Source organism: Prunus avium, chromosome 2 (genome assembly GCF_965620075.1).
Source record: "Prunus avium chromosome 2, drPruAviu1.hap1.1, whole genome shotgun sequence".
Taxonomy (NCBI): Eukaryota; Viridiplantae; Streptophyta; class Magnoliopsida; order Rosales; family Rosaceae; genus Prunus; species Prunus avium.
This window is the reverse complement of record NC_142285.1, coordinates 43,739,503-43,759,934: the sequence shown is the minus strand read 5'-3', so window position 1 is coordinate 43,759,934 and position 20,432 is coordinate 43,739,503. Positions and strand designations below refer to the sequence as shown.

The window sequence follows — 20,432 nt, the reverse complement described above, 5'->3', positions numbered from 1 at the left end:
GCTCCTTCGCACCAGTAAGCTTCGTCTGTCTTCATTTGGAAAAAAAAAAAAAAGGAAACAACCCGCCCTGGCGCCCAGCCCCCCAAGGCAGCCTAGATCTGCCTAGGCCGCCTAGGCGCCGCCTAACTCCCTGGTGTTTGTGTCCTCCTGCCGAGCGCCTAGGCCGATATTTCAAACACAGCTTGTAACCTGGAACGTGCTTGCTTTGTGCCCTAGACATTCGTAGTGACGAGTTCCGGTGAAGCCGCCGGCTATACTATTTAAAAAAAAAATTAGGAACATCGGGTATAGCCGCGCGGCTATACTATGTTTTAAATAAAATAAAAACCGAGTCTAGCCGCCCGGCTATACTATTTTTCCAAAAAATATGAACCACCATTCTAACCTTTCTAATAGAATGGATTCATCTTCATAGGAATCTCTGGATCTACCATATGAACCACCTTTGGACACGATTTTCTCTTATTGTTCCTTCTTTTTGTGTAAAAATTGGATTTTATAACTATTGTGCACGAATTATAATAATTTGAGAAAATTTTGGGAAATCAACATGTCATGTGGATATGTACACAAGCAATAAAATAACTTCTCAAGTGAGTCAACGAATTACTAGAGTATTTTCATGACCACAAATGTATTGATTCAATTTAGCACTCCGGACATAAATTTGTTTTGGTAAGGCTCCATAAACATAATATTTTAATTTAAACGTATAGCCGCATGGGTATACCCTTGAAATATCATAATTTGAATTTCTCTTTTTTAATTACTTTATTTAGTAGTTATGTTTTAATTATTATTTAATTAGTGAATAATTAGTATTTAAGTATTTTATTAAAGAAAAAAAAAATAAAAAACCAATTACTATTTATTAAGTAATATATTTATGAAGTTAATTAAAATATTTAATACTAATTATTCACAAAATAAATAATGATTAAAATATAATTACTAATGAAAGTAATTAAATAAGGCTAAGATTTTATCGAATTACTAAAAAGAAAATTTAAAATAAAAATTTATTGACCTAAAGATACTAAGTTTATACTTATTATTTTTTTTTAAAAACCTTTCCCAACAAACTTTCATCGGCATTGGTCTATCCCAGCACAATTTTGCCGGATTAGACCTCTCCTGATGATATTTTGTCGGCATAGGAAACTTTCTTCGAGAGAGGTCTAATTTGGCAAATAGTTGCCGCATAGACCTTTGCCGACGAAATGTCGTCGCGACAAGTCTTCTTGCTCTTTATTTATTTATTTTTAAAATATATAATTAGTTTCTTTACTTTTATTTTTTGCCCAACTTCTTTAATTTAATATACATGTCATTAAGTAATATCTTAGCTTTTTTAATTACTTCAATTAGTAATTATATTATTTTTTGAATATAGATGTGCCGTTATACTGTTTAAATATTCGAATATATTTAGGAAATATGACAAAGAGCACCTAAAAAGATAAGCAATGTCATTATATCACTTCTCATACACATGCAACACACAAACAAGGCATAAATGTTCTCTCAATACTAAGCGCACATAGAGGAACAAAGCTAGAACGTAAATACATACCATGTCTAATTGATTCATTACCTTAAGGCTCAGCTTTGCTACAGAGAAATCCAGATTTTTATTGTTATATTTAAAGCGTATAGCCGTTCGGCTATACCCGTAAAATAGAATATTTTAAAGTCTAGCCGCTCGGCTATACTCTATATAATATTTAAAAGTATAGCCGTGCGGCTATATGCCATAAACAGAATATTTCAAAAGAGATGGCTATACTCCATAAATAGAATATTTTAGGAGAGAGTATCGCAGCTCGGCTATTCCGTTTTTTAAGACGTTCATAAAACAATTCGAGACCCTTCCTTGATATGTAGTTAGGACCCTGCATGCAGTGGCGGACCTACAGAGGCGCAAGGAGGTGCAGTGCACCTCCCCTCGTCGGAAAAAGCTTTGGAGTCGCCGGAAGTTGCCCCTTTGGTCTGTCTTGACGTTGCCCACCAAGTGTTTGATTAAATGACTGAGCAACCTGTTCTTTTCTGTTCTTTGCTGCACTGCTGAGTGCAGCGCGCATCTGTTTTATTTTTTTTCAAAATCTTGGCCAAAACGTGGTCGTTTTGGGATAGGGAGAAAAAAAGATGAAGAAAAAGAACAAGGGCTGTGGTTTTCTGTGGAGCCGTGGGTAGGCATGTTTTCCCTGTGGCCCACTGGGCCTGTGTAGTTCGTCAACCTGGTCAATTCCATGTCACTCCGCCACCGTATGCCATCAGCTGTCCCCACAAACCACAATTCATTAATTTGTTCCCTCTCTCTATCCATCTATATTTGTTAATAACTTGAAATTTAAAATTTCAATTGGCTCCCATCTGAATTAACCGAGAGAGATGTTTGGAGTGGTGGAGTGCATCCATATGAACTCAAGAAGATTATGTAGAATTTGGACCCCATGGAGAATTGACATGGGAAATTGAATATTAATTTTTCCAGTACATATATAATTGAATATTAATTTTGAATGAAGAAGAATATTCATTATGAGTCATGACTCATGAAGAAGGAAAATCTTGTGTAGCTTTATTTGAGTGAACTATACTTTTTAAAACATGATTATATACACTGGCCAAAACATTGCACCTCCTCTAAAAAATTCATGGGTTCGCCAGTGCCTGCATGTGAGAGAGCTTGATAAAGTCAAACAACATGGTTTTTATGTTTCATCTTCTTAACACTCAGCAACATAAATATTCAATGTTTACCTTATAAAAATTGTGTTGGGGGCGTGAAAGAACTGGTTTGTCATTATATGCATGTGCAAGCTTCTTCTTAGCAGAACTCCGACCGAGATCCTCAGGATTTACCTCCCCCGCCAAGATCTTTAGTCTTTCTCTAAAAGGTACAATGGAGTCCTTTGCTAATCCTTTAACTTTTTTTGTCTCATTGTCAACCATTTTCTAAAAGCATCATTCAAATATATCAAGTGTTCCAAATCACATTTCCGTCAGGGGGAGTACATCAGAATAAAGTACATGCCTATCCAAATGGATGAAGTTGCATACAGAATGAAGTTACCTTGATGCTGTCCTGGAATTGAGGAGAGATGTCTTTATCAAAATTCTCAGAAACTTTGAAATACATTACAAGACTCATCCCCTCTCCATCACTATCACCAAGAAACATTGCAGCAGGATAAGTAGGCAACTGCAACAAGGCGCAGAGCAATATCATTAGATATTGCCAAAATATAACAAACAAAACATAACAAGATAAATCAATTTTGAAAAAAATACCTGTATGTTTACAATGATCACTTTCCCATTTGCTTTCACTTTGGGAAGCTCAAGATGCTGGGCAATGTGATGTATCTTTTTTGGGCATACAAACACATATTGGAGTATATGGACTGTAGTTCGGAGCAGTTGACTTTCGTTATCTCTGGATGGTAGACCAACATAAAATAATATTATCATTAGCAAGGCAGAACAGAGTAATTAGTTGCAAATGTCTAAATTCAGTTAAGGTTGGTTTTGACAAATGAAAAAGCCAAAGTCATACTTGAAATAGTTCTCGCCATGGCATTTAAAACTTGAGGGTGGAATCTCAGACCAAGATCCTAAAGTCGGCTTCTTTACTCTACAACATGGAATGATATATCCTGGTCTAGGCCGATACAGAAACCTTTTTGATTGACCTGTGGATATATCATTGAAATGTTCAGTAATATACATGTACATCAATCCCAATATTCTAAGTTTTCTTTCTATTCAAAGAAAATTGAATTATTTGAGTACTTACATTGTTCAATGGTTTCTTCTGCATCACAGGATCTACTTTTAAAAGAAAGTCTGAAAACGGCTGATAGCTTTCTCTGGGACTGCAGAACCAAACTCTGTGCACATAGAATCTTGTCGTTGGAACTTACAGAAGGTACCAATCGAGATAAGCCGGATTTCAGGGCATTGTCTTGAATTTTTTCATTAGAATCACGTCCATCCTCTATAAGTCCTTTAAAGCTTCCATAAGAGTGATCTAATATATTCTTCCTCTTACTGCAAACTTCATCAGCCTTCCCTAAGTGAGAAAGCTCATAGCCCTGGATACTAATAAGCGAAAACCAATTTGATTCCCTGCTCTCATCATTGCCTGTGATTTTATCTGATTTACCTCCATCTATTTTCATATAGCTTTGGTATTCTTCATACTTACACCCATTATCAACAAAGCGTGCAGATCTTTCGTACTGAAGTACTTGGCCACTTGAGATATTCCCAACTGGATTGCTTGCTAATGGAAAACCATCTGTAGAATAAGAGAAGAAAATTAAGAAAACAAAACAAAATCCTCCAATAAGTAGCTCAAGAAAAATTACTTCAGTAGTAATGACGTTTTGCAATCAAACAAGACCACAAGGCTTTTATTCTGTAATATGTAGTTACAGGCTGATGGCCAATACCTCCATGTATAATGATAAAGTCATCATCCAAGTCAGACTCCAGAATACTCACTGAGTCAAACCAAGCTTCCTGTTGGAAAATTACTGCAAATGAATAACTTTCAAAATATAAGATTCAAGAGCTATGAGTATTCTTGTCAGCACTATTGGTTGAAATAGAAAGATAGTTGAAATCTGATGAAAGAAAGCACACACCATTCGAATCATATTGATTGTGGTGCCATTGCAGCTGGGTGAGATGGAATGTTGAACTAGAAACCTTAGATCTTCTGTGAGTAGTTGTTGCACCATTCTCAAACTCCACATGAACAAACTCACTGACAGCATAGTCACTCACGCAAGCTCCTGCATCACTATTTATTTTCTTGAAACTGGTATTTCTTTTCTTGGTACCATCTGAAGTAGAGCAGGTTGCCTTTCTATGGCGTTTGATGACCCGCTGACAGTGTTTTTTCCATGATTTAATTGTTTTGGATGGGGTTGACATGCAACCAGCCATTGTAGCTTTTAAATCATGCAAGTCCCAACTACAACGATGCCTTCATCAAGTCCTCTCCAACCTGTGTGCCCACAAATGAAACAAAATACATCATAGAAGATTAAAGGATTTCTGGAAAGCCGTTTCTACGATCACAAATAATCATGAGAACGCAATCAATTCTTTCATCATGAGACTATTTCAGTAATTTATGGCTCAACGCTAGGCCAGTTAACCAACTTAACACTTAGAAATTATTAGAATCAAAAGGATGACACACAGAGGTCTCTATGTTTAATGAGTATGGTGGCACTATAAGAAAGCACCTTGGTTAGAAGCGACTGGTAACTTGAAGCACTACACTAGTTATTCAATCAATTTGTAGATGAAAATTTGTGCAATCATCATAAAAATCAAATGTCTGATTCAAACCTTCACAAACAAAGTAGGATGTCTCTTTCCCAGTCCCATAGTAAGCCATTTATCTATCTTAAGCCTCAAATCTTTAGTTCTGGCTCACTAAAACACAAACATGACCAGAAAACAAAAAGATAGTACAACCACCTCAAGAACAACTCAACAAAACCTTAGTCCCTATTATCTATCTTAAGCCCCAAATCTTTAGTTCTTACTCAGGTTTAATTAATTAGTGCCTTTCTCTTAAGTAGTTGGTATTTGCAAAGTAAATGGGAGCATCAATCTCAAGTATGAGAATTCCAGGAACATTGCTTGCATTGGGATACTGCTCAATATTTCTGTAAACCATGGAATTCGGAAGGTTTCCTTGAACAAAATTCCTTGGCCTTGCCACAAACAAAAGTACCCTGATCACAGATATTGCAACCTACACAGAAGAAAAAAGAAATATTAGTTATAATGCGTAGTTTTAAGTTGTTAGATCTAGTGTTACCGTCACACACAATAATGATACGTACCGCTAAGACTAGTCCAATTTCAACGCTGCGAAAAACGACGCCCATATAAGCACTCATGTAGACAACAAAGTCAAACTTGTCAACCTTCCAGAAGTGAATTGCGGCTTCATAGTCTATGACAACAAGCAAAGCCCGACTATGTGTTTCAGTGTCTGTGTATTCCCCAAGTCTGATTCAGTCAGGATTTCCAACTACTCATCCAACTTAGGCCGAACCAAATTCCTAACAATTACATACTACTTTTACAGGCTAAAATCTCTATTGCTCCCTCTAGTAATAACTGTTCGACCACATCTTTCTCTTTTCAGGATGCAAAACACATAATCAAAAGCCAATTTTCACATAGCGGCCATCAGAAATTGAAGCAGGTTCATAATTTACCTAAAGTCAGGAAAAAAAAAAGAAAAAGGACCTGCCTAGACCTGCCTAGGCGGCCGCCTAGCTCCTAGGCTGATTTTTCCAACAGCCTAACTGAACAAAAGCACAGTTGATAGGTTTTGAGCTCTAATTATGAACATCATTACTGAATTTAACATTACAAAACAAAATCCACCACCTGTTCTAGATTTCTATGCATCATAGATTTTCCAAAATAAGCAAAATATAAAGATAATTTAGTTAAAACTACAAGTAATCTAAATGCATTCCACTAAAAAACAGGAAGCAGAGTAATTGGAGACTGAGCTTAGTGAAAAGAAAAACCTTGGGTTGAAGAAACTATCCCACCAGCCAGTCTGCGGTTTTATGCTCGACTGGAACCAAGCTTAAGTTTTTCTTCAATTTCCTATCTTTCTTGCTTTTCTTTGATTTCTTGGGAGACGCCATGAGAGCTCAAGTGAGGAATTGCCCACCTCTTTTTTGGCCTTGAACTTGAAGACTTTGATGGGAAGTGATTCAGTGATGCGAGCCAAGCAGGGAGGGAAATACAAAGCTCGTATAGCCATTTTTGGCCTTTTTTTATAAAATAAATAGTATGGCCGAGCGGCTGTAATATATTTAAAAGGTATAGCCGCTCGGCTATACTCTTTAACTGGGTCTCCACATGATCTTGTTAAGGATTCTCCAAGTGCCCTTTAACTGCGAGAATGCCATTACTGCAAGTGACCTTGCAGCCCCATGCGCGGCATTGAAAGCGGAAATGGAAGCTGGGAGGCCTTTGCTTTCATAAGGAGTTATGAGCCAGGGAAGCAGAGGATAGCCAACCCCACCAACTAAGTATTCTCTAATCTCTACTCCAGATAAAGTTCTAACATTCTCATTCAAACGCTGTCCACCTTCACAGAGCTTGAAAAATCCTGAACACTTTAAAAGTCTAACACCGTCATTCCCCCGGGCCAACCAGTTACAATGTCAAGAAACCTCATCTCATGGTCAACAATTCCTTGCAGAAAGAGCATGCTGTAGTTGTCCTCCAAGTCACAACAATCGTCTGATGTTTGAACGGTAGGAAGGGTCATGATGATGTCTGTACCATCTATGGCTCCACAACAATTGGGCAATCCAAAGGCTTATTCAAGTTTGGACTTGAGATGGTGCTTGGCACGTTCTTCCAATGCTTCAATGAATCTCCAAGTCACCTGAGAAACTGTGGACTGGCCTACCCCGAAGGCAGCTCCCACTGATACTTGAGACTCACGGCTATACCGTTTTTATATTTAATTTTTAACGCGTATAGCCGAGCGGCTGTACGATTTTTATTATTTTTTAATTTTAACGAGTACAGCCGGGCGGCTATACTCTTTATTATATTTATTTTCTATTTTTTCTTATTTTTTATTTTTAAAGAGTCCAAACGATCGGCTATACCTTTTTTATATTTATTTTTAAAGTATATAGCCGCACGGTGATACTCTTTAAATATACTGGTTTTTTTTTCATATTATTTTAGGGTTTGGGGCTAATATACCACTTTAGCCCATTCGGCTGGTGTTATTTCTTCAATTATTTTGGGCAAGAATAAAAAATGGATTTATTTATAATAAATAATAGGAGTTTAACCCATAAATACAACAACAAAAGGGATCCTTCAACATTTATGGATCAAAGAATGTTGGATTTCTGAGTATAAAATTGCTTGAATGCATTTTGAAGATATTGAAGGTAGGCCACAGAACTGAAGCAAACAATCTTGGTAAACTCTGAAAGCTACAACACTAATTAAGCACAAAAAATTAACAAGCACATATCATGCTGACAAACCTAAAATATATGCCTAGCATTGAATGCATGATGGAAATAAAAGTTTGAATGGCCCCACCAAAGTGATTTCCTAAATTCATATTTATAGATTAGTAATTTCATATTACTTGGATTTTTAATATTTCCAAAATCTAGAACCACAAATCCACTAATTGTTATACTCTATAAAGGTGAGAATGCCAGACTCAATCTATAATAGGTGGAACTCCCGGGGGAAGCACTTATAGAGAAGCGAAATGACTGTAACTGCGAGTGCAAGCTTCGTGTTGATCTCTAAGTCCCTTCATTTCACTCGCGAACAACATTCATATGCGAGTTTCTTGTTCGTTATGAATATATTTAAAGAGTATAGCCGCGCAGCTATACTTTCAAAATATTCGATTCTATAAGCCGAGCGGCTATACTGTTAAAATATTCGAATATATTTAAAGAATATAGCCGGAACCATTAGGATTTATGAGGAGAAGCATCCAAAGTTGAATCTCGTCTTGTGGTAGTAACCGGCCCAAACCAAAAGAAAGGGGCAAAACGTCTCTATCTGTTTGTCTCTGGTGTTTCTCTTTAAACGTCAAACAAGAAGAAGCAAAGTCTTAGCCCTCCTCATGCTGTGTGAGTCTGTGACTGCTGGCTTGGATTCATTGAACTTGTTTGAAATTGAAACCAACCATGACAAAAGTGAAAGGACATATACATAGAATATAGAGAGCAGAGAGGGAAGCCTCAGCTTTGCAAATTGCATGCAAGAAAAGAAGAATGGAATTGGAGAGAAGGTGACACCATTCTCCATAAACATATGGGGTCCACGTCATCTTTTTTTGATCTCTTCTCTGCACTCCTGAAAGTAATACCAGTTTCTTTATGTCCCCACTTTGACTAGACAACACACCATGATGCTACAGATAGAAAGAATTAAATGGCTCCATTTGTCTCCTTCTCTAACTTCTAAGTTGTAACTTGTAAGTTGTTGTTCATGGGATGGGATCAAGTACCTCTTACCTCCATCAGCAACAAAAGAGTATCTGCACTGCAGCCTAGCTAGCTTTGCTTTCACTTCCAAGAGCCCTCTATCTTATCATCTCAAAGAGTTCAGTTAAATCTAGCAGAGCCAGAGAGACTACATCAACTAGTTTTAAATGGACCACTGAGAGAAGGCCAAATCTAGGGGCCAGCTTGCTGGGTTAGGTGTGCTTTGAATCTACTTATTTAAATGATCTTTTTATTGTAAGCCAACATCTTCAATAAACTAATTACCAAAAAAATACATCTTCAATAAACTAATCATTAGAGGTGTGCTTTTTTGTCAGCAGAGGATCTTTGTCTTCTGATTTCACTTATTTTTCCATCTTTCTTTCTCTCCTATGTGATAATGACCTTCCCTCAGTGGAGACCCCAACAATACACACCTACGACTCCTTGAAGCAAGCAATTTTTTTTTAAAAAAATGAGATTTTATTTCAGCATTTTTAAACGTAGAAATACTGAATCAGGAAGATCATGCACAATGTTTCTCTTGGGTTAAGCATTTTATTTAATTATTGTTTTATCTCTCTTCTACCAGTAACTAATTCATTAAAAGGCTAAAACTAGTTGAAGGTGTCTTCCCCTTCATTCCAGAATTGGAATAAACAATTATGTATGCTTCTTTTGACATCACCAAAGCCATAAGGATGATGCATATCCACAATACAAGCCTCCAAAATAAGGCCGGCGTACAAAATTTCAACGAAAATTTTCTTTGAATCTGTTGAAGAAGATTTCATTGGCCCATACTATTTCCTCTTCCTCAATATAAAACTCATTCACATAGTCTAAAGTAGTGTCCACCCTACAGTGCTATGCCACTTGTACAGTCAAAATATTTAAATAAATAAAAAAGTTTATAGGCATGTAGTTGCAGAGCAGAAGATGTAAGGATTTTCTGTGTGACTTTATTAGACAGTAACATTAGGCTTCTAGTATTAGAAAGAAATCAATAAAGCAGAAAGGCGTGGGTGAGCAATGCCAATGCGCCTCCCTCCACTAACCGACCTCTCCCTGCATGCGTGTTGACGACTGATTTATCTTTTCCTTTTCTTTACCCCAACCAAGACCACCAGGAATTATAAATCTCTCATTCCCTCTTCATTTGCCTCCCAATTCTCACTCTCTCGACAACAGAAACACAGTTTTCTATCTCTTCCTTTCATTTCACACGAAACAAACCCTTCATTTCTTATGCCTTTCCTTATTTTATGTCACCTTTGCTCCGCAGCACCAGCAATAGTTAATATAACTACAAATCCTCTCTCTCTCTCTCTCTCTCTCTCTCTCTCTTGAAGCAAGTTATAGGATCACCTCTTCAGAGCTACACATATCTCCCAATCGGCTCCATTATCCCAGTACTAGCTAGAACTGTAACTATACACATATATAGCTTGTCTCTAGTTCTGAAAAATGGGCAACTGTTTTGTTCTCTCCAAGCAGGAGAAAGTTTTGAGGGTTGTGAAGACAGATGGGAAAGTTTTAGAATTCAGGGCACCAACTCTTGTTACGGACATGTTGATGAACTTTTCGGGCTCTGGTATTAGTGTATCAAAGCAAGCCTCAGAGCTTCTCCCTCCTAATTACAAACTGAAGGTTGGGAAGGTTTACTATATGATTCCTCTTCTGGGTTCTGTTGCAAGTGATGCGAGCAGTGCAGGTATTATTTCATCTGTGGATGTTACAGAAAAGGACAGGGCTGCTACAAGAAGGATTAAGATCGTCATAACAAAGCAACAGCTTCAAGAGCTATTGACAAAGCAAATATCAGTGCAGGAGGTTCTTTCAGCTTCAGGGCTTGAACAGAAATCATGTTCGTCTAATGATTCTTCAACAAATTGGAAGCCGAAGCTTGAATCCATCCCTGAACTTGAAGGAAGCGAGTAAAGTTACTTTCCAGCGTTTTGTTCATAACCATAACTTACTTTGCCGGATAAGAAAGAGAGGCTCATAGATGCCCCCTGCATGTTATAATTATATACTGTAGATTATGGAATTGAATCAACATGTTTTTATCAGTTTAATGCTTTCTTGCGAAACACGTACTGAATGGCCATTAATATTTTTCCAGTCCTGTTTCATCATTCATCTGTTGTGCAGTTGTTAGGTAGGTTCTTACTTGGTAATCACTCGGCAGACACAAATCTATATATAATATATGGTTAACAATTAATTAATAAAAAGTGTTTGCGTACTTTCTACACATTTTCTTAAACAATTCAAGTTGAAATCTTAGGTGGTAAGAGAGTGAAATCATGCTTTTTGACTCTTCTCAAGCGTGATTAATGATTTGGCTTACTGTTTTCCATTTTACATGCTTACTGATGTGGGCTGAGGCAATCAAAAGTGGTGTTATTTTAATAGAGGCCTTGACCAATATTGGCACAAGCATTGGTGCTCTAAAATTTTCATCACTCTGGCAATCAAGTTCCTAAATGCATTGGCATTTTGGGATGAAGCTGATGCTAACCGGGGTTGAGATATATGTATGTATATATAATTGGGGTTTATTATTTATATTTTGTTAGAAACAACTTTTTACATTGCAAGAAAGCACAATGAAAGAGACCAAAACAACACACAAAATAAAAAGCCACAAAACCTAGAGCAGCATACAAACAGAGAAGGCTTGCTTTCACTGGATCGCAACATCGATGACCTTGCGTTCAACTTTAGTTTTGGGAATGGATATGTAAAGAACACCATTCTTAAGCTCTGCCTTTATGTTGTCCTTCTCACAATTATCAGGAAGCTGAAGGCGGGTATTATAGGAGCTAAAGCTCCTGCTCGACCATGAATCATCACCACTTTCTTCCTTTTTGTGTTCTCCCTTTATAACAAGAACATCATCTTCTACAGACACCTTGACATCCTCTTTTGAGAGGCCCGGCATGTCAAACCTCATTTTGATCTCATGTTCATCATCTTTGATGTCCCAAGGCGCACGTACTTCCCCTGATGCTCTGTTTCTGCCTGGCAATGTCACAGTGTCCTCCAGGAGCCTGTCCACTGTGTCCAGCATTTGGCGCATGGTCCTCACTGGGGATATGGGATCCAATAAACCTACAAACAAATTAAAACTCATTTTTAAGCAAACAAGTTTGATGGTGCTTTTTAAAGAAACAAAGAAACCACTAAATAAACATTAAGAACCTCCTGTCTAATTTTCCTCTGTTTCCTCTGTTCAAACAAGTCAGAATTCAATTAAAGAACAACTTATGAGAGATTGTGACACTTACCAAAAGGTGAAATGTCGACAGCCAACCTCCTTGGCCTCCTCTCGACTTCAGTTCCTTGGTTGCCCTGATTGACTTGCACGTCCAGCTGGCCATCTCCACCCGCCTGAGCTCTCACCACGGGCAGCCTATGCCACCGTGAAGGAAAGGTGGCTGAGCACGGCGCAGTGACATATGTTTTGATTGAAGACCTAGCTTTGGTTGATAGCAAAGGTGATGAAGAGGACAAAGCCAAAGTTGAAGACATAGTGATTGCTAAAAGCTAATACAGAAAGAAAATATACGAAATTACAGTGGTTGCGAAGTGGCTCTACACTCTACAGTGAGCTTCTCCTCCTTTTTGCCAATTAGAACTTCGGGATTGCTTGGTGAGCCAGGCAGTGACCATTATGCAATATGTATAGGTTAACTTATAGGATTCTGGAAAGGAAGCTTGAAGAAGGGTCTTGAACGTTTGAGACTGAAACTTCTGGACCTAACGACACCTGTAAATTTTACATTTTTCTCATGCTTTCCGGAAAGATCCATGTCATGACTCATGACATGCATCTTGATATTGCCATGTTATGCCATAGAAAATGTGATTTTGTAATTAGACCCTTGTGCTTTAAAGAAATTTTCAGACAACCCCTTGTCCTGTATACTGCTGTGTTGTGTTCTTATCCAGTACAGGGTTTTGCTATTATCTTCTCCACAAATCCATCTCTGTCTTTTTCCTCCTTTATCTATTCAGTCTGAGAAAATGAAAACTAAAAGATTATGAAATTATTTTGTATGTAGGGGCTATTTGTTTGCCAAAGTTTAATTAGACATTTTAACCATAACATAATCATTCACGGGCTAGCAAGCAATAGGAGCTATTCTGAGTCATTTGACCACCACCAGCGGACAATTTGGGGCCCACATAAGAAGTGAGACAGAGTATTTAATTTTTGTTTTTGTTTTTCTTGTGTGGTATACGGCATACCAAAGTGAGATGTCAGTGGTCATTCTTTGTTGTTTCTCCTTGTTAATGCTTATGGCGGACTTTTCTGAGGCAACTGCTTTCAAATATTCACCTACCTTTAAACACACAGAAAGAAAGAAAGAAAGAAACAGAGAATTCAGAGAATCCGAGAAAGTTTGACTGTTGTACTGAAATGCACTATTTCTAACTTTGTACATAAATACAAAGACTCCTCTCAAACTGCATCTTTTAGTGTTTAGTAATGACTCAAATAAAACTCTTTTGCTTAGGGATTATGATTATATGATTTCATCACATCTTACTACTATACTAACTTTTAATGTTACTCTTTTCTGTTGCAGCTCTCTCTCTCTCTTTGTTATGTTTTTTTTTAACACAGACAAATAAAGCAAAAGTAAAAGCTAAGCCCTCCTCCCCATCTTTGCCTCAGCTTTCAGCATTCTCGAGAGTATTTAGTCTGACACAGTGCTCCATTAATATCCTCCATGCCACAAGAAAACAGCATTTCCTTTAGCATTATATACTGCACATGTTAACGTTATGTATTCACACATACAGTGAGAGGCCTGCCAGGCTGCTCCTAAATGCATGTTAACGTTATTTGTTGTTTAGCATTAATTCAAAACATACCAACTACTCAAACAAGAAGCTCCTATATCCCAAAGAAATCCCCACACGCTTCATATAATAGGATCAGTTGGTTTTACCATTATTGTAGTTTTTGAGTTTTTACCGGTCAACATTTTCATGGGGAAGATTGGAGGGGGCTCGTGGTTGACTGCAGTCAAGAGGGCTTTCAGGTCTCCTACCAAGACTGAGAGAAGCAACACCAGAAGGAGAGAAGAACTACACGAGCAAGAGGATCATGAAGAAAAGGTACAAACTTTGATACAAGACTTTGTATTTGCAAAGATTTATTACTGTATGTTGTTTGTTAACTTTGCTATGGCTAGCTTTTTGATTCTTCTATGATGAGTCTGTAAATGAAGTACTTGTTCACCAAATTATTGAAAGTCGGTTTTTGCAGAAGAGAGGAAAACGCAGATGGATTTTTAGGAAGCCTGTGAGTCAGGAAACAGTTATACATGTACAACACAGTGAAGCAAGAAGCTTAAGTCCTACCACCTCTGCCGATGCCAGAGCCACCACTCAAACCGCAACTATGGCAGCTCATCATGAGGCTTCTGCTGATGCTCTTGCCATGGCCGTGGCCACGACAGCAGTTGCCACAGTGCAAGCAGCAGTGGAAGCTGTTCGTTTAACTAAGTCTAATTGCAGGCCTTCCATTTTCGTTAGAGACTATGCTGCCATTGTTATTCAGACTGCCTTCAGAGGATATCTGGTAATTGATAAATTTTGACTAGCCAATGCCATGTATATATATAACATAATAGCTCCATTGATGGATTTTGGTAAATGTTGAAGGCGAGAAGAGCTCTTCGGGCGCTCAAGGGGCTGGTGAAGCTTCAAGCACTGGTGAGAGGCCACAATGTTAGAAAGAGGGCAAAGATGACTCTACAATGCATGCAAGCTCTGGTTCGAGTGCAAGCTCGGGTTCTTGACCAACGGACAAAGAGGCTTTCATATGAAGGCAGCGCAGATTCCATTTTTAGTGATCCCAATAGCTTATGGGGATCACATTTCTCAGACAGGAGGGAGTCCATTGTAAGATATAATTAATTTATCCAATATGGTTTAAGTCATTATTATTTTTTAGGAATTAAAAGCTTCATCTGTGATCTCTGTTTACTTAATTGTGTATTAATGCAGTCAAAAGATGAAGAGAGCGGCACCGTAGATGATCTGATCCATTGGGATGATGTCCACCCAAAGACATTAGAGCAAATTCAGGCCATGCTACACAAAACAAAACAAGCTGCCTTGAAACGTGAAAGAAGTACCATTTCTTGTGCCTTCTCTAACCAGGTCTTGATCATCTACCACATGTTCTGTCTTTTTAGTTTCTGTAACCTCTCTGCACATTCTTTAACTTCTGCAATTAGAGCTCATAATTTCTAACTTTTATTTTGTGCATGGTTTCATAAAAAAAAGAAATGGAAAACCGGCAGTGGTGACCAAGATGTTGGTCATGAGCATGAGGAGCTAGAAGAAAAATTTAATTTGCTTGATGGGTGGACAAGAAGAAAGCAATGTGAGAATTTTGCAGGCAGAGCTTCATGTGATCAGCAAAGAGACCCCATCAAAACCGTTGAAATGGACACTTCTCGACCTTACTCTTATTCAAGTACCCCCAATTCCAAAAGAGCAGATCATCAATATAATTTTCAGAGCCAGCTGCACTACCACCAACAACAACAAAGAGTGCCTCTGACTCCTCAGTCATATGATCCAGTTGCCTCTGCTTTACATCTAGGCCAGACAAGTCCCTCCCTCCAATCACCAATCACACCATTTGCATCCATCCCAAGAAATCTTCAAGTGCACTCAGCTAGTCCTCGTTGCAGTGTTAGAGTTAGAGGAGATCAGAGGAACCATCCAACGCCTCCACATACACCCAACTCCAACTTAGGCTCCACTAATTACAACAATGGGTTTGTGGGAGTGATGAGTGGTTCTGAAGTGCCAAACTACATGGCTGCCACAGCATCAGCCAAGGCTCGGCTTCGGTCACAGAGCGCACCAAGGCAAAGGCATTCAACGCATGACAGAGAGAAGCGAGGGTCTGCAAGAAAACGCTTGTCGTTCCCAGTTCCTGACAATGGCGCTTCAGATTGTAACTTGAAGAGCCCAAGGTATAACAACAACATGAACGGAGGCCATGCTGTTCGACTGGAGCATAGGGCTAGTATGTCTTCTTGTTTTACAGATGGAGAGACATCTCCAACTTCCAGTGGTGATCTCAAAAGGTACTGGTTGAGGTAAGAACCACATGCAATGACAGTATGATAATATGATTAGGTGAGTGATTAGAGGAACAACTAACTAACTTTTAATTCACTGGATCTTGTTCAATTAGTCTTTCAATCCAATAAAGTTATCTTCTGTTGAGTTTCAACTGTCACATCGTTGGTGATGTAGACATTTCTTCAGCATAGTACTAAAAATGCGTTGGCCCAAGATAGCACAGATTTGAAAGATCCATGCAATTTTCACAGCGTCAAGTGGCATTCAACTTTGGGGAAGGTGCCTTGGTGTTGACTAGTTTAGCAACTGTAATTATTCAAACTGAGACTAAACCCTGAGTTAACAGGCTTCAATCAAATTGTATGGGCTGACAGGGTATGGCCGATGCGAAACAATGCTATTTCCGTTGCAAGCAACCAAGTTTTTCTCCCCCTGTATTGTGACTTGTGACTCTGTCACAAACAAATCTGGGCCTAACAGAACCTGAGTGGGCCAATTGGAAGACAAACTCAGTCTGGTCAGAGAGAGCGGAGAGCATATCAATCTGTTTAGATAGAATAAATCTAAGGGATAGGTTCAGACGAGCCGGATATTGAACGAAGTAGATGAGATCATTTCTTACAATGTTTCTGCTAATAATAGCACTAATAAAGTATCAGCATCAGCAGTGACTTATAGCTATGGAACCAGTTAGAATAATTGCAACAGCTTCAAACTTTAACCCGCAACAAGCCACAGATATTTCTCCTACAACCCGGAGATGGTTATTGCAACGTATTATGAATCATGATCACATCATCTGCATTACATCTGTGCACTTTTCTAAGAAAATGCACCATAAAGAGACAAAAACAAAGGATTATATTAATTGTTATGAATAAACCCACACAAACCAAGATCGCCTTCTAAAAATACACAACGGACAGGCAGCGGAAATATATGTGCATTACTCTTAACTCCCTAAATAGGAATTTTGGAGACATTCTACCATAATATTTAACATTGTTGGATTATACGGCAAGCCCCTTGAATGGTATAAGAATGAAGGATCTGATACCTGAGTTCAGAAATACACAAATATGATCTGTCAAAGATCGAGGAACATGAGTACAAATGTTGGAGGCAAATTATGGATGGGCCAAAAAGTATATAATCAATTTGATGGTAAGCTCATCATTAGTAGAAGAATCTTGCATGAACAGTGGAACCCTGTTGGGGGAAGAAAGCAGTCTACAAGTCAATGCAGATATTTCTTCCGACATAGAGCCAGACATAAACACACAGCCCCTAATAGGCTTAGTATACGCAAAATATTAAAGTGATCCACCACTTGCCAAAAAGTTAACAAAGGTTCTTCAATAAAAACGATACAATACAGTAAAGCTTGGAAAATTAAGAGAAATCTTGTCACCGAGTTCAAAACTCACTTGGGGAATCACAACAAAACTACCCGAGTTCATCTTTTGTAGTCAAAGAACCAGCCAAAACAACTACCAAACTAAACCAAAAGAACATGGTTTTCGTGTAACAAGGAAAAATTGATTATGCTTTGTTCTGATTCAACCACAGAGAAACAATCTCTGGCTGCTTAGCCCTTGAACTTGCAAGGGTTGGGCTGCTATTACCACTACTATCAGACAGTGAAGCAAACGTCTTCTGAAGAACCCCAGATGGTGATGACACCGTTGTCGCCAATGGGCTACCCAATTCTCCATTGGCAGTAACAGCTGTGATAGGAGACGATGGATTTGAGGCTGCGCTGGTCGTGGGTTTTAGGACCTCAGCTAATGGCCCGCCTGGTGCCGAAGCAACCCATGAAGCAGGGCTGAGCCATGTTGAAAGCCCTGGCTTCATATCATTTCCATTGTTTCCTAAGCTCATTTGCGTCTGACCCATTTCCTCGTTGATGGAGTTGTAACCTCCCATTGAAAGTGTAAGGGAAGAAGGTGAGAGCTGCCCACTTGATGGAGCAGAGCTATTGTCTTTGTTGTTAACAGAGTTGGCCATGGTGTCTTCATCTATCACTGTTTTGGACCACGCGTCAATGAAACATCTTGGGGTTTCTTCCAACAGAGGATTGTCTAAAGAAACCACATCTGGATTTAGAAACATATTGCACTCGTTGTCTGGTTGATCCTCTCCGCCGGCGTTGAAATTTGTGTACGAATTCAAATTCAAGAAACACTCTTCTTCAGAACGTTGGGTGAAAATAGAGGAATTAGCATCAAAGAAGGGGATCTTGGAGTTTAGTTCTGTTTTGCTCTGCATCAGATGCTGCCATTGTGGATCAGAAGTGGCCATTTGAACAGGTTCTCCTTTCATCATCAGCCAGTTCAAACTCCTGGAATGATATATACAAATACAAAATTATGAAAATGAAACACCCACAAATATAATTCGTGATAAATTGGAAGTACCACCATTCCCAAAAAACCAGAACAAAACTTGTACATATGTTTGCAAATATTTGGTTCTCTGCTTTCACAAGTTTGAGTTCTACCGGTACTATTATTCCAAACACCTCCTTTTCTTTTCTTTCCCTCGCGTCCAGTCCAAACCAAACCTCAAAAGGAAAAACAAAAACAAAAACATATCAAATTGAAGAATGAAATTGAAAACATATCACCTACCTATGTTCTCTGTCTGATGAAGCAGAGTTCATAGAATCAAAAGTTGCAGCCTTGACAGTGTCCCTATCCAGAAACATAGGAGACTGATGATATGGTTGAAGATTAGATCCAATAAACTGAGTCTGGCAAACATTCTTGTTGATGGATGTGGTGTTAGAAATTGACGCAGTTGCCGGGGACATGGTAGGAGGAGCTTGATTGATATCATGGCGAACCCTCTTGGTTGTGGTGTTGGCATGAACTTCCACATGCTTTCTTGAACGGGGACGGCCTCTGTGCATATGGCGCTCACAGTACTTCTGGTCAGGCGCCACATCTCTTGAACACCTCCATTTCTTTCCATCTGTTCTCTTGCACCTCCCTGGCTCTGGATCTGTACTGTTTGATAGCCTAAGATTGAAACCGCCACTCACTGCGTGCCAACCAAAACAGAGCAAAATACAAAGATGGTTACTTTAAAGGAAGAGGAGTGATGAATAAAACCCAACACATAAACTAGAACAGAGAACTGAAAACCAATCAAACTATTATTAGCTAGAAAGAAACAGAGACTTTTGGGTGGGAGTTAATTTGATGAAAACAAATTGAGAGCAAAAATAGAGAGAAAGGTTATTACAGGATGATTGAGAGCAAAAACAGAGAGAGGTTATTACAGGGTGATTGAGAAATAGTTGGGCCTGAGGGAGCTCTGGTAATTGGGAAGAGGAGATCACGAGGCACAGGGAGAGATGCAACCATATACTTGTATATCATGGCTTGTCTCTCAAGCTCTTTCCACTGTGTATTTGTAAAAGGAAAGCCCAAAGACGTCGTCATCCCTCCTGCTATACATAATACATGTATATTATCAAACATCTGTGGCTCAGACGAAAGAAACAACCTTTATTCTCTTTTCATAATTAAAGATTCAATCTTTCGAAGGACAGAGAGACAGAGAGAAAAAGAGAAACATTGGTTTGTTGTATGAACTAATCTTATATAAGAAGAGAGAAAGAAAGAAATGTTTGGACTTTGCATTTTGACTTGAAAAGAGAAGAGTTACAAACCTGGGGACCTGAAGGCGGTATGATGAGCAGAAATACAAGTGTTTGTTGTTCTGTTTGAAATGTCAAAAGGCTGCAAACCTCTTAAAACTTGACCGCCACTAGAAGAAGAACCAGCTGCAGCAGCAACTACAACATCGTATACACTATTATTATTAGGATAGTTATCAGTCACAGGGGGTCTGTTACATGTGGGACCATCAGCTTCACCTCTTTCTGATGATGAAAATGGACGACGGTGATTATCATGATGAACCATCATCATCATCTTCTTACCAGGCAAGGCAAATGATTCTGTACGTTGCAGGTTGCTCACAAACTCAAACCAAGGTCCTATTTTCTTCGGTTTCCTTGTCTGAGACGCCAAAAGCTTTGTTCACTCCAAAAATATATAAAATAAAACCAGTTGCCTTATTTGGGAAACGACCTTTCCATGAATATCAAACATTAAAAAAAAGGAAGCTCTTGCCCAAAAACTCTACAGACCAACTTTTTGGTTCTGCTACCAGGAAAAGCTTTATACTTGTCTAATGCTTTCTTATGGGGATTTTTCAGAGGCACTGACCACATCATCAAGTCTCAAGATATATATAGAATAGAAT

The 20,432-nt window shown here is 38.6% G+C and overlaps 5 protein-coding genes and 1 pseudogene across 11 annotated transcripts; 2 read left to right on the top strand and 4 right to left on the bottom strand.

Moving 5' to 3' along the window:
• Positions 1-2,556: 2,556 nt before the first annotated feature.
• On the bottom strand, positions 2,557-6,799 carry LOC110749586 (uncharacterized). Of its 6 annotated transcripts, none has more exons than XM_021949706.2 (10): positions 6,573-6,799; positions 5,871-5,983; positions 4,653-5,779; positions 4,458-4,541; positions 3,800-4,303; positions 3,560-3,695; positions 3,295-3,439; positions 3,077-3,205; positions 2,764-2,958; positions 2,557-2,673 (listed from the first exon to the last, which is right to left on the bottom strand). In XM_021949706.2, the coding sequence occupies exons 3-10, from the start codon at positions 4,954-4,956 to the stop codon at positions 2,656-2,658; spliced, it is 1,515 nt and encodes a 504-aa protein (XP_021805398.1). In that variant the 5' UTR covers positions 4,957-5,779; positions 5,871-5,983; positions 6,573-6,799; the 3' UTR covers positions 2,557-2,655. The 6 variants fall into 6 exon arrangements, with proteins under 6 accessions (XP_021805398.1, XP_088104382.1, XP_021805400.1 ...); XM_088248256.1 differs by lacking the exon at positions 6,573-6,799 and having other exon boundaries at positions 4,653-5,017; positions 5,568-5,779; positions 5,871-6,520; XM_021949708.2 differs by lacking the exon at positions 5,871-5,983.
• A 10-nt stretch (positions 6,800-6,809) lies between these two features.
• On the bottom strand, positions 6,810-8,878 carry LOC110749632 (protein ANTAGONIST OF LIKE HETEROCHROMATIN PROTEIN 1 pseudogene; annotated as a pseudogene).
• A 1,298-nt stretch (positions 8,879-10,176) lies between these two features.
• On the top strand, positions 10,177-11,170 carry LOC110749644 (uncharacterized). The gene has a single exon (XM_021949793.2). The coding sequence runs from the start codon at positions 10,503-10,505 to the stop codon at positions 10,974-10,976; it is 474 nt and encodes a 157-aa protein (XP_021805485.1). The 5' UTR covers positions 10,177-10,502; the 3' UTR covers positions 10,977-11,170.
• Positions 11,171-11,578: 408 nt separating this feature from the next.
• Positions 11,579-12,791, bottom strand: HSP21 (heat shock protein 21). Its single transcript, XM_021949683.2, has 2 exons — positions 12,329-12,791; positions 11,579-12,152 (listed from the first exon to the last, which is right to left on the bottom strand). Exons 1-2 carry the CDS (start codon positions 12,570-12,572, stop codon positions 11,725-11,727), a joined length of 672 nt encoding a protein of 223 aa, XP_021805375.2. The 5' UTR covers positions 12,573-12,791; the 3' UTR covers positions 11,579-11,724.
• Positions 12,792-13,761: 970 nt separating this feature from the next.
• Positions 13,762-16,301, top strand: LOC110749622 (protein IQ-DOMAIN 18-like). Its single transcript, XM_021949770.2, has 5 exons — positions 13,762-14,168; positions 14,320-14,634; positions 14,718-14,957; positions 15,063-15,218; positions 15,345-16,301. The coding sequence occupies exons 1-5, from the start codon at positions 14,040-14,042 to the stop codon at positions 16,173-16,175; spliced, it is 1,671 nt and encodes a 556-aa protein (XP_021805462.1). The 5' UTR covers positions 13,762-14,039; the 3' UTR covers positions 16,176-16,301.
• A 1,186-nt stretch (positions 16,302-17,487) lies between these two features.
• On the bottom strand, positions 17,488-20,432 carry GRF7 (growth-regulating factor 7). 2 transcript variants are annotated; one of them, XM_021949771.2, is made up of 4 exons: positions 19,834-20,432; positions 19,441-19,611; positions 18,788-19,199; positions 17,488-18,498 (listed from the first exon to the last, which is right to left on the bottom strand). In XM_021949771.2, the coding sequence occupies exons 1-4, from the start codon at positions 20,096-20,098 to the stop codon at positions 17,700-17,702; spliced, it is 1,647 nt and encodes a 548-aa protein (XP_021805463.2). In that variant the 5' UTR covers positions 20,099-20,432; the 3' UTR covers positions 17,488-17,699. The 2 variants fall into 2 exon arrangements, with proteins under 2 accessions (XP_021805463.2, XP_021805464.2); XM_021949772.2 differs by having other exon boundaries at positions 19,441-19,608; positions 19,834-20,429.